The sequence below is a fragment of the Oryx dammah genome, unplaced genomic scaffold (assembly GCF_014754425.2).
Source record: "Oryx dammah isolate SB20612 unplaced genomic scaffold, SCBI_Odam_1.1 HiC_scaffold_13, whole genome shotgun sequence".
NCBI lineage: Eukaryota > Metazoa > Chordata > Mammalia > Artiodactyla > Bovidae > Oryx > Oryx dammah.
This window is the reverse complement of record NW_024070197.1, coordinates 18440748-18452996: the sequence shown is the minus strand read 5'-3', so window position 1 is coordinate 18452996 and position 12249 is coordinate 18440748. Positions and strand designations below refer to the sequence as shown.

The following is a 12249-nucleotide window of genomic DNA, read 5'->3' as shown; positions in this document are numbered from 1 at the left end:
AAGCATTCCCGCCTGGTGACATATGGATTTTCAACACAAACCAGTGGTAGGAAGACACATCAGTCCCATTTCCAGAAGAAGAAACAGGCTCAACTAGACATGGCTTGGCCCAGGTTCCGTGGAGCTAAAATAGCAAAGCTCTGGGCCTGCAGACTTCCAGTGCTAAACTCCCTTGTTTTTGAAAATGCATTAGCAGGACTGACTCTCCAGGAATGTGAAGAAATGAATAAATATTGCTTCTTTCACCACCAAGCCTTTTACAGACTGTTCTGCCTGGAGAGCCCTCCCTGTTTATCAGCAACCTTTTCTTCCATCAAGTTTCACACCTGGAAAGTCATCCCTGACCCCTTAGACTGAATCAGGAGCCTCTTCTGGGTCCCCTGAGCCCCCTGGCTTTTCCCCACTGAAGCTGGGTCCCTCTGCCTGTGCTCCATAGCCTTGGTCATTCTGGGTATCTCCTCCATGGACCAGGTTGTGTCTTCATTTTCAGTGCTAAGGTAGGCCTGGTCTGTCGTTGGATCTCAGGAAAATGTAGGTGAATAAGTGAAAAAAAAAGTTAACTGCAGGAGAATATTCAAAATCCTTAACCCCTGGCTAAGAAACCAATGACCAATCTAGAACAGAGCCTGGCCAGAGTGCTGGGGTTAGGGTCCTGGGAGCCTCTGGCTATGTCACATGACCCCTCCTTTAGTTCCTGAACCATAGGAGGGTGGGGGAGTGGTGTCCCAGACAGTTACTAGGAGCTGGACTAGTGTGTGTGCCTGTGTGCACGCGCAGGTGCACATTCAGTCGCTCAGTCATGTCCAACTCTTTGTGACCCCATGAACTGTAGCCTGCCAGACTCCTCTGTCCAAGGGATTCTCCAGGCAAGAATACTGGAGTGGGTTGCCATTTCCTTCTCCAGGGGATCTTCCCGACTCAAGAACTGAACCCAAGTCTCCTGTGTCTCCTGAATTGGCAGGCAGGTTGTTTACAACTGGCACCACCTGGGAAGCCCCTGGACGATGAATAAACCAGTACTGTAACATCCCCTACACTTGAACAATGCTTCTGGCTGACCGGCAGCTCTTACCCTCTGAAGATCAGAAAGGTAGAGCTTCTTCTTGACGATGCTCAGCATGGAGTCTCACTTTGATCTTACTAAGTAGACCCTGCTGTCCCCCCAGCCTCTGGAGCAATCACAGTCACCTCCTCCCCTGATTCCTCATACAGCTGCTGTGATTTGAATAACCAAGCAGGCTGGTGGATGTCCGGTAGTGACTAATTTGCTTGGCAAACAGACCCTCTGGTCCTGGGCCCTGCTGGTACTATGGAAAGACACTCAGCCTCACTGGGTTCTCTGTTTCCTCTCCCAACACCCCAAGAGCCACCTGGGTTCCATCTTGCCCTGCTGCACCTCCTCAGAGGACTTAAGGCTTGTCTTCCCCTGGAGGCTGGAGAGTGCAGCTGGGAAACTTGGCAGGGGAGAAGCGGGAGGAGTGGCAGGACCTAAGGCAGAGGTAACCAGAGCTGGCCAAGTCTGCCCCCAGGGCCTGTCAGGAAATTTGCATGGAGTGAACAAGGCTTCTCTGGGGCTTCCCCCTCCCTTCCCACCTGGGAGAGTCATCCTGGACCTGAGGTCTGACAGCAGGTGGAAGAAGCAGCCGCGTGTGTGGAGCTGTCGCCCTATTCCCAGAGGTGATGCCCCGTGCCTTTCTGGTCAGGAGTCGGCGTCCACAGCCGCCCAACTGGGACCACCTGCCTGACCAGCTCCGGGGAGACGCCTATGTCCCAGGTGGGCCCCTCCCTGGGCCTGGAGGTGAGGGGCAGGGAAGACATAAAGCATGACCACCTGGTTTCTCTCCTCAGACTGCAGCAACCTGGGGGGGCCGCCAGTACACCGGACTTCCGGGCTCGGGGACTCTTGGGCAGCGGTGAGTCTGCAGCAGGCCCCCAAGACCCTGCTCAGTTTCACCCCTGCCGGCGCTCAGCCTCAAGAGACCCTGACTACCCCTTACTCCCACAGACCCCTCCAGCCTTAGGACCTGCCCACCCACTGCCCTCTCTGCTGGGAATGCCTTTCCTTTCTGAGTAGTGGGCTCACTGTTAGACCTTCCCCTAAGCACTGTTTCCCCAGGGATTCTGTGCCCAGTGGGGCAGAAGAACAGATTCAGGCCCATAAATGGATGGTGATCTATGTCAGAGTTGGACAAGGTGACAGGAGCAGGATGAGGGGTAGAGGAGGAGCTTGGGGCATCTCAGAAGAGATACTCAGCTCTGAGTACCCTGGAGGAAAGAAAGCCCTAGACGGGATGTGAATGTGCTGGAGTTTTATTTCAATTTTTACTGGAAGCCAGGACTGTTCTAGGCTATGGATGTTTAAGAGTAAGACAAAAACTCATTCCTTCCTGAAGCTTATCATCTGGTGGGGGTTGCAGATATAGATAATAAAATTAGGGAAAAAATACATTGGAAGATGGTATGTACTATGGGAAAATATAAAACAAAGTAAGGGAGATGGGGGCCGGGTGACCAGGGAAGGCTTTGTGGGTGGTGTTTGCTCACACAAACTGCAGTCTCTGGCCTTACCAGACCTCCGTGGTTCCCGGTTCTAGGCACTTCATTCCATCCAGTGGAGGGGAGTTGGGGTCCTAACCCCCCTGTTCCTTCCACAGCATTCCCAGGGCACTCTGACTGCCACCCCTAGTAGCCCTGGGATCCTTGGCTGCCCGCTGTGCCCCAAGGCCTTCCCATTGCAGCGCATGCTAACCCGGCACCTCAAGTGCCACAGCCCTGCTCGCCGCCACGTATGCCACTGCTGTGGCAAGGGCTTCCATGACGCCTTCGACCTCAAGCGCCACATGAGGACACACACAGGTGAGCCGTGGCAGGGACTGGGAGGGGCTGCTTTCGGGGATGGGAGGAAATGGAGGGAGGTGCAGGGGACTCAGAGACTCCAAGCACCTGAGTTCTGTGCACAAGTGGTGCTTGTGTTTGTGGGGCAGGACTTAGGCCTCAGCAGGCTAGGAACACCACGCACCTCGGCTCCCAGCCAGTGGTTGTCAGACAGTGCCAAGTTGGGGGCCTGCTGAGGGATATGGGGAGAAAACAGATACTGGTTACAGGATTCAGGTCCCAGACTGCAGGGTGCAAAAGGGAACATCGTAGTGAGGAGGGTGGGGACACAGGTGTCTGGTCCATGTTTGCACTGGGTGGAGAGGGAGCAGATGATGGGATGCAGGCCAAGGTCTGGCGAATTTGGAGCAAAAATGTGTGTGTGTGGGGGGGATGCTCACGGAGGGTGAGGGTGGGGAGGCTCTGGTATGGGGATCATTGCCCTCCCTCTGGCCCACCTGTGCAGGGATCCGGCCATTCCGCTGCGGAGCTTGTGGAAAAGCATTTACGCAGCGCTGCTCACTTGAAGCACACCTCGCCAAGGTGCACGGGCAGCCGGCCAGCTACGCTTACCGCGAGCGCCGTGAAAAGCTGCACGTGTGCGAGGACTGTGGCTTCACCAGCTCGCAGCCCGATGCCTTCGCTCGGCACCGTGCTCTCCATCGTGCTGCCTAGACTGTGTACCCGGCGTCCAACCCATGAGACGGAAATAAACAAAGAAAAGGCACTCACAGAACACAGCATTTATTACACAAGGAAGAGAGAGGGTCACTCGGTCCAACGATGGCCGCAATGCGGGGCCGTGCACACGTAGTACAAGCGCATGGCATCCTGGCAGAAAGATACATGGTTAGGAAGGCTCTCGACCCACAGCGGGGTACAAGCAACCTCCATTCAGAGAAGCCTCACCCCAAAAGAACAAACAATAGAGGGCTTTCCTCACTGCTAAATGTCCATCTCAGGACACCCGGAAGGGCAGGGTCTTCCCCAATATAGGTATTTCCACCCCCCGGGAAGGACCAAACCAAGATCACCCAGAAAGTTTTGCTCGCGCCACTCACCTCGGCCCGAGCACTGTGTGACTGGAAGAACACTGCCTCCTTGTGGCCGCACCTGAGGAGACAGTCACCCAGAGCCTGCCATCCTCTCCCCTCCCCGCTTCTCGGTTTGGTGAGGATAAGCCAGCCACCTCCCCTCCCCAATACCAGCTGCGCACTCACTTTTGGCACGGGTGGTCTTCGGTTCGCGGCAACGTGGGGTCCTGGGAAACGTCAGCGATGATCTGGGTCAGCTCGCTAAGGGAATAGAGGGTGAATAAGTATGCTTGGTCCGACCTCCCAAGCCAACAACCCCGTCCCCGAACTCCAGTCCTGCCACTCACTCCACTTCGTGCGTGATTTTGTTGACGTAGATGCAGCTGTTGTCGGCTTCCTGCTGGTAATCACAGTTCCGGCACTGCGAGAGGGAGTGTGCGGCGGGAAGCGGGTCAAGGGGTGATACCCAAAGGGAGTGGAAGGGCAGGGTCTTTCCCGGAGGGCATGACTAGGGGACGGAGTCTCGGAACTGGGATCATGGGGTGTAATCGAGGATCACCTCCGGGATGGCAAAGACAAAGTCTAGTTCATTTGGGGGACAGACTGGCGTTTAGACCAGGAGCGGTCGGGGCGGCAACCGGAGTAGCGCGGGGCCACGTTGGGTACCAGGGGGTCGGTCCCGGAATACCCTGCGGGCGGCGCTCACCGCGTAGAGCAGAATGCGGTTCTCCTTGTCCTCCTTGGGGTAAAGCATGTTGTTACTGTGAAGAGGGGAAGAGGGAAATCAGAGGTCAGTACGGAGGCCATTACTTGCTGCCCTTCCACGATGCTGGCCGGGCCTCACCATTCCTGGCAGAATCGAATACCCACGAAGCCTGGCTCGTAGGTCCCGTCGGGTTCCATAGCGACTCACTGCCGGTCCAACTTCCGCGCTTGCTCCCCCGTGCGACAGGTCGCAGGAAGGGTCAGAATTCCTAGCTTCGCCAAACTAAGGGCGGACCTGGGCACATGTACTGGTGCCCAGCGGCTTTGTGCTCGCCTGTCTGTCCTGAGGTTTGATTAATTACTTGCTTCAGTCTCTTGATACCCTAGAATAATTGCTTCCAACTTCTGGGCCGTGCTTCCCTAGTTCACACAATAGTGTAGTACGAGAGCCAGCAAAACGACGCGTCGCGTAACGCGCGCAGAGCTTAGCATTAATGAAGAAGCCCCAGCTCTTCGCGGGCTGAAGGCCAGTGCACATGCGCGAGTTTACCCTTCGCGGACTGGGCTAGCTTTTGCCAGTTTTTCCTCTCGGCTTCAGCCTTCGCCCGGCAGGCCGTTTCCCGTGCCTCTATTGGAGGAACTGTGCACCATGAAAGGCCGTGGAAGGCCTTTCAGGATTGGCTGGGCCTACCCAAGCCTACCACCCTCTTCCTGCGGACGGCGAATAGGCGCGGCGATTGGTGGACTCTCCTGACGGGAGGGCGTGGATTGGCCAGGTCGGGGAGCAGGGGCGGAGCTGATATCCCAGAAGCGGTGGCGGCTGCGGAGCCGGTGTGAGGCGGCTGACCGGGCTGCGGGCCGCCACAGGGCGCGGCGAGATGGAGGTGACGGGGTTGTCGGCGCCCACAGTGAACGTGTTCATTAGCAGCTCTCTCAATAGCTTTCGCTCCCAGAAGCGGTACAGTCGCAGCCTCACCGTAGCTGAGTTCAAGGTGTGGCCATGGGGGCGGGGTCCGGAGAGGCGGGGCGTTGAGGGGGCGGGACCAAGAAGAAATAGAGGGTCTTCCATAACGCAGGAAAGGAGCCAGAAATGAACCCAGGTTGCAGAGGTTGGGAACGAGACCTCAGCGGGGCGGGGGCAGGTGGAACCTTAGGTTCCAGAGAATGGGTGCGGGGCCAGGGAAAATCAGAGGTTGCGGGGAGTTGAGGACAGACCCGAACGGGGTGGGGCCGGGAATACCCGGTGGGTCCCAAATGGTAGGTCTCTTGGAGGAACTGGGAAGGGGTGGTGTTTATTGATACAAAGGACGGAGCCTCAGGGCAGAGGGTGGGGCCACTGACAGCCTTCCACCTCTTCCCCGCCTTCCCCGTCTTGTATCCTAACAGTGTAAACTACAGCTTGTTGTGGGCAGCCCTGCTTCTTGCATGGAATTGGAGCTGCATGGACCTGACGACAAGTTCTACTGCAAGCTGGATCAGGATGATGCGCTGCTGGGCTCCTACCCCGTAGACGACGGCTGTCGCATCCATGTGAGGCCTCCGTACCTAGGATCCCTCCCTTCCATTCATTTATTTATTCAACAGATGTTTGCAGTGCTTTGCACTATGTGATAACCAAGATAGCCTCTAACCTTATGAAGTTCCCAGTCCAGCAGGGAGAGAGACAGACCCATCCCCAGACATTGGCACTTAGCGATCTGGACTGGGCTGAGAAAAGCCTAGGGGACTGGAGGCATCCAGCAGAGGTGCCTGACCCCACCCAGGGGTATATGAAGGGGATTCTTGAAAGGCGGGTTGCCTGAGTTGAAATCTGAAGGATGAGGAAAGGGCCTCCTAAGAGAAGAGGTAGAAGGGACACGCCAGGCAGAGGGAACAGAGGGTCAGATGGGTCAGGGTGAGCGAAGAGGCTCATGTGTCAGAAGCCAGAACACAGAGGACCTCTGCATGCATCAGCTCAGATCATCCTCTCTGTTTTCGGTATCCCCCACAAAAACTCAGACAAGCCAGCATCCTGGGTGAGCTTTGCAGATGCTAGTCCCTGTGCCTGAATGATTGTTTTTTCTATGCCTCCATGGCTTGCTTCTTCCTTCCAGTCTTTACATAAATGTCTCTGGGTGTGAGGGCTTCATGGCCTTCAGTATAAAATTTAAACCTCCCTTTCCCACTTTATTTGATTTTCCTTCTTACTAATCTCCCTGTGACATACTGTGGAGTTTTCTTCAGTACCTGGAACAGAGCCTGGCACACAGAGGATGCTCAGTGATTCACTGGTGAATGATGAATTGAATCCAGAAAATAAGGCTTAGAAAATGGTATGATTAACACTATTTCGCAGAAGAGAAAACTTGGCTTCAGGATGGAATTGACTTTCCTAAGGAGGAACATGGGTAGAACATCTCTTTCATTTATTCATAACTATTCATTGAGCATACATGATGTGCCAGGGGTATAGCCATGAATCAGCTTTGAGAAGGTCTCTGTTTTAGCTTTGTCCAGTATGTGAGGTAGTTGTTAGCTAAACACTCACAGAAATAAATGGGAAGGATTAGTGAGATGAGGCCCATACAGGAGGACATCGCAGAGCTGGAAGATCATATACTGTGAAGCCTGACCCCATCAGCAAGATCCAGGCGGCCTTCCTGGAGGAGGTGCTAACTGAGCAGAGACGTGAAGAATAGGAAGAATTAACTAAAGAAGGGAAAAGCATGCTCCAGGAGGAGGGCACAGCATGTGCACTCTGAGGTGGGAGGGAGCAGAGTAGGTATGGGGGCTGAAGAGTGACTTCTCTTGTGGAGGGAAGTGGTAGCTAGGGGAGGGTCCTGGTGTGAGTCAGGTGTTAACAGGTGCCCTCTGACTGCCTGTGGGGAAATGACTGGAGGACAGAAAAGTAGGGAGACCAAGGAGGAGGCTGCTTCCTTAGTTGGGTCCAGGACCCAGTTGAAGTGATGGGTCCTGGACCATAGTGGGAGTCGGTCAGGACTGTGTTGGGCTCACAGTCCTAGAACTGTGAACTAGAACTCGTAGCCCCTAGAACGGACTGGGCTGACCTAGGCAGTCTCACCCTAGGGATGCTGGGTGGATCACGCAGGGTAGTGGCATCTCCAACAGGAGGGTTTTACACATGGATTCAGGTACAGGCTGGCTGCTGACTGACGTGGCCACACAAGGAAAGTTTCCTAAAGGTGGAGCCTCTGGAGAATTAGTATTTTTTTAATTGGTTAATTTATTTTAATTGGAGAATAATTACTTTACAATATTGTGATGGTTTTTGCCATACATTAGCATGAATAAGCTACAGGTATACATGTGTCCCCCTTATCCTGAATCCCCCTCCCACCTGCCTCCCCTGTATTTTTTCTAAAATTCTTTTTCTGTTTCTAAATATCACCCCTATTTCTTATAGCAGTGAACAACAGCAATCTCAAACTTACAAAAATCCCTAATGTAGAAAATAGACATTCTTAGTGATCCTTGGCCAGAGATAAGGGCCATTTCTATTTTGCTGAGCGACTCCAGCCGAACATTTTAGGGTATTCCTGATCTCTGTCTTTCTCCCACATCCGCATCTAATCTCTCTGCAGCCCCTGTTGGCTCCACCCACAAAATCTATCCAGAGTCTAAACTCTGCTCCCTAATACCCCCGTACTGACCCCACCTCCATCCTTCCCTTTCACAACCCCTACCCCGCCCCACCGCAGGGCCATCACATAGCCTCTCCCTGCCCCCATCCCAGTGCCTCTCCGTCTGCTTCCCACACTCAGCTGAGGGAGCCTGTGAGCCCCTGAGTCAGATCAGAGCCCTCCTAGTGGAGCCCTTCCATAGCTGCATCTCATTGTGGGTAAAAGCCAAAATCCTCAATGGCCTTTTGTGTCTCCCACTTTCCCTGTGGCTCATTCCACTCCAACCTCACTGGCCCTGCTGTTCCTCAAAGGAGCTAAAGACATTTATACAGCTGGGGCTTTGTGCCCGTTGTTCCTCCTGGCCTTGTCTCAGCTATCCCTTCCTGCCAGAAGCCTCTTCAAGTTGTATTTGTCTGCTTAGAACCTTGTCGTCGTCTCGTGTTTAATACACATCTTTGTGCATTTTTTTTCCAGTTGGCCTCCCAACAGAATGGTCACTTCTTGAGGGCAGGGATTGATATGATTTTGCACCGTGGCCCTAGTACCCATCACCCAGGCTTCTCAGGTGATGCTAGTGGTAAAGATCCTGCCTGCCAGTGAGGAGACATAAGAGGCAGGGGTTCAATCCCTGGGTCAGGAAGATCTTCTGGAGGAGGGTGTGGCAACCACTCCAGTATTCTTGCCTGGAGAGTCCCATGGACAGAGGAGCCAGACAGGCTACAGTCCATGGGATCACAAAGAGTTGGACACAGGTGAAAACGACTTAGCACTAGTACTCAGCACAGGGCCCAGCAGGGCACCCTGGAGGAACAAGTGGACGGATGTTAGGGATGGTACAGGAAGAGATGCTCCAAGACACGGAAGCTGGGGTCAGTGTAGGTGGGTCCCAGAGTCCAGAGAGGACAGACATGCTGCCGAGAGGGTGAGCAAGGCCTAAGCTCTGCCCTTGGGTTCCAGTAGCCTGGGGCCATCAATCATGTGGATGCTGGTGTATGGGGTACATGGGAGGCAGATGCAGCCTCCAGGGCCTCAAGATGGAGTGTGGAGGGGGAGACACCTATTGTAGACACCTGCTGTCACCCTTTCAGCTGGGCTCCAGGGAGGACAGAAGGCTGGGATAAAGGTGAAGGTAGGGGAATGAGGTTTTTTGGAGGCAGGAGAGACTTAAATCTGCAGAATGTGCAGCCACACACCCCCACAGCATCCTAGGTCTCTGTGCCCTCACCCTGATCCCCACTGACCTCCCTCAATTCATTCCAGGTCATTGACCACAGCGGTGCCCGCCTTGGGGAGTATGAGGACATATCCAAGGTGGAGAAATACGAGATCTCACAAGAAGCCTATGAACAGAGGCAAGGTACGGGATGCCCAGCGATGGATGGGGGCCTGTGGGGGCTAGAGGAAGTGTGGGGGCAAGCAGAGGTGTGTGCAGGGGCACACAGGATAGACAAGGACACTGAGGGGAACGTTGGCGCTGTGTGGGGTGGGGTAAGGCTGGCATGGGGACAGATGGGTTGTGGGAGAGCAGTCAGGGTGGACAGGCATGAGGTGTGAATGGAAGCTGGGAGGTGTGGGGCGTGTGGGCAAACAAACAGGGCCACGGGAAAGGTTCAGGGTGTGAGGGTCTGGTCAGAGGCACAGTGCGGAGGGCCGAGCGTGGTAGAATATGTGGGCCAGACAGAACAGTGTGGAGACCAGTGCGGTGACAGATCAGAATGTGGGGGGAGGGATGAGGAAGGTTTCAGGGGTCGGATGGAGGTAAGTGTGAGGTTGAAGGGCCAGGGAAGACGGGGTAACGTGACAGGCTGCAGGCAAGCGCCTTCTGTTTATTTTCAGGATTGTGGGGAAGCCCAGGGGTTCTGTGGGGAGGTCAGGGCTCTGGTGGGAGACCTGGGGGCGCTTGATGACAGCCCTTCAGCACCCAGAACGGGAGAGTTTGTCTCTGGATGTTGGCCCTGTGGGGGTAGCAGGTTATCTCCTCAGGCCAGAGGTCTCCCAGGTCTCTCATGTCTGACCCCCCACCACCCGCTCCACCCACAGACTCAATCCGCTCCTTCCTGAAGCGCAACAAGCTAGGTCGATTCAATGAAGAAGAGCGGGCCCAGCAAGAGGCCGAGAACTCCAAGCGCCTTGTCGAGGAGGAGGCCCAGGCCAGCACCATCCCTGTGGGCAGCCGCTGTGAGGTGCGGGCACCTGGGCAGCCCCCTCGCAGGGGCACTGTCATGTATGTAGGTACGTGGCCCCCAGGGGCCTCATGCCCTGCACTGGGCAGTGCTGGGGCCTTAGCCTGCAAAGGGATCTCAGTCCAGGAGGGGAGATGGCGCCAGGGGTGACTGACAGCCTAGCATGTTCACAGCACGGAAGTGGGAAGCAGAGGCCATGTGACCTGGCATGTGACAGAGGAAGCAGAGGCCAGAGGGATCAATTCTAAGGTGAAACCCTGGGGTGCAGTGATCAGAGCTGAGATGGGGAAACAAGCAGAAGTATTAGGGCTGTGATGGGGGAAGCTCAGGCTGAAGTGATCAGAGCAGTGATGAGGGAAGCTGAGGCGGCTGTGTGACCTGCAAGGAAGTACCAGACCCTTGAGAGTAAACCAGGGAGGCTTCCTGAGGAAGGGCTATCTGAAGGAAAGGGATGAGTGAAGGTGGAAAGGGGGAAGAGGGAGCCGGGGGCGTAGTGAGCGCAAAGGCCGTGAAACGGCTTGGTCTGTGAGCAGGAACAAGCTTGACTTGTTTGAGGCAGAGAAAGGAAGTCAGCATGGCTAGTGGGGAGTGACAGGGGGGAAAGAGAGAGTCAAGGCCTGGGGCATGGGCAGGCTGGACTGTGCTAGGCCTCGGGGACAGGAGAGAGCAGTGTGGGTTGTTTGTTTTTATAAAGCTTTATTGAGCTATAATTTATATACCCTATAAAATTCACTCAGTACCATTCAGGAATTCCTTGGTGGTCCAGTGTTTAGGACTTCTACAGGGGGCACAGGTTCACTCCCTGGTCAGAGAACTAAGGTCACACAAACCAAGCAGCATGGCTAAGAGAAAATAAAAATGAAAAAGAGTACCATTCATTATTTTTTAGCATGTTCACGGAATTGTGCAACCATACCACAGTCAGTTTTACATTTTCATCACCCCCCAAAAGAAATGCTATAACCATTAGCAGCTATTCCCCATTTAGGAAACCCCAGCTCTTCTAGTCCACATCGGTGGCCACTAATCCATGTTCTGTCTCTCAAAATTTGCCTTTTCTGGAAGTTTCTTACAAATGGAATTATATGTGGTCTTTTGTGACTGGATTCTTTTACTAGAAGCATAATTTCAAGGATCACCCATGTTGTAGCATGTGGCAGTGTTGTGTTTTTTTAATATTTGTCTGTGGCAGGTCTTAGTGGGAAGACCCCCATGAAGCATGTGGGATCTAGTTCCCTGACCAGGAATCGAACCTGGGCCTACTGCATTGGGTGTATAGAGACTTAGCCTCTGGACCACCAGAGAAGTTCCAGCATTATGGTTTTGATTTGCATTTCTGCGTGGCTAATGATATTGAACCTCTTTTCAGGTGCTTAATGCCTTGTGTATGTCTTCTTTAGAGACAGATTATTCAGCTCTTTTGCCCATTTTTTAGTTGGGTTGTTTGTCTTTTTGGTTTTTGAGTGGTATGTTAGGGCTACCATATTAAAGTACCACACACCCTGCATGGCTTAAACAACAGAAATTTGTTTTTCACAGTTCTGGAAGCGGGAAGTCTTAGATTAATGCCTTAGCAGACTTGATTTCTTCTCAGGCCTCTCTCTCTGGCTTAGAGACAGCCCTCTCCTCCCTTTGTCCTCACATGTTCTTTCCTCTGTGTGTAGGCACATCCCTGGAGTCTTTGTCCAGATAATCTTTATGAGGATGTCAGTCAGCCTGGATTAGATCCCACCCTAATGGCCTCCTTTTAACTTAATTATCTCTTTAAAGGCCCTGTCTCCAACACAGTCACATTCTAAGCTACAAGGGGTTAGGGCTTCAACATTTCAACTT

General features: G+C 53.8%; 3 protein-coding genes and 1 long non-coding RNA gene across 5 annotated transcripts in view; 2 read left to right on the top strand and 2 right to left on the bottom strand.

Annotated features, from left to right (window-relative positions):
• The first annotated feature begins 1569 nt into the window (after positions 1-1569).
• OVOL3 (ovo like zinc finger 3) lies at positions 1570-3594 on the top strand. The gene is made up of 4 exons (XM_040253084.1): positions 1570-1774; positions 1849-1913; positions 2655-2856; positions 3341-3594. Exons 1-4 carry the CDS (start codon positions 1681-1683, stop codon positions 3547-3549), a joined length of 570 nt encoding a protein of 189 aa, XP_040109018.1. The 5' UTR covers positions 1570-1680; the 3' UTR covers positions 3550-3594.
• Positions 3595-3602: 8 nt separating this feature from the next.
• On the bottom strand, positions 3603-5607 carry POLR2I (RNA polymerase II subunit I). The gene is made up of 6 exons (XM_040253088.1): positions 4753-5607; positions 4615-4669; positions 4256-4329; positions 4095-4169; positions 3936-3987; positions 3603-3705 (listed from the first exon to the last, which is right to left on the bottom strand). The coding sequence occupies exons 1-6, from the start codon at positions 4809-4811 to the stop codon at positions 3643-3645; spliced, it is 378 nt and encodes a 125-aa protein (XP_040109022.1). The 5' UTR covers positions 4812-5607; the 3' UTR covers positions 3603-3642.
• Positions 5384-12249, top strand: part of TBCB (tubulin folding cofactor B) — an 8460-nt gene continuing 1594 nt past the window's right edge. Inside the window, exons 1-4 of one of the 2 annotated variants that reach the window (XM_040253060.1) lie at positions 5384-5605; positions 6000-6143; positions 9494-9590; positions 10274-10465. In XM_040253060.1, the coding sequence (XP_040108994.1) occupies positions 5492-5605; positions 6000-6143; positions 9494-9590; positions 10274-10465 (547 nt within the window). In that variant the 5' untranslated portion in view covers positions 5384-5491. Of the gene's footprint in view, positions 5606-5657; positions 5723-5999; positions 6144-9493; positions 9591-10273; positions 10466-12249 lie in introns of those variants that run through there. The other variant, XM_040253061.1, reaches the window with a different exon arrangement.
• The window catches only part of LOC120872615, a 21488-nt gene continuing 20332 nt past the window's right edge, over positions 11094-12249 (bottom strand). The window contains exon 2 of the long non-coding RNA XR_005723284.1: positions 11094-11258. This is a non-coding gene — a long non-coding RNA (uncharacterized LOC120872615). The remainder of the gene's footprint in view (positions 11259-12249) is intronic.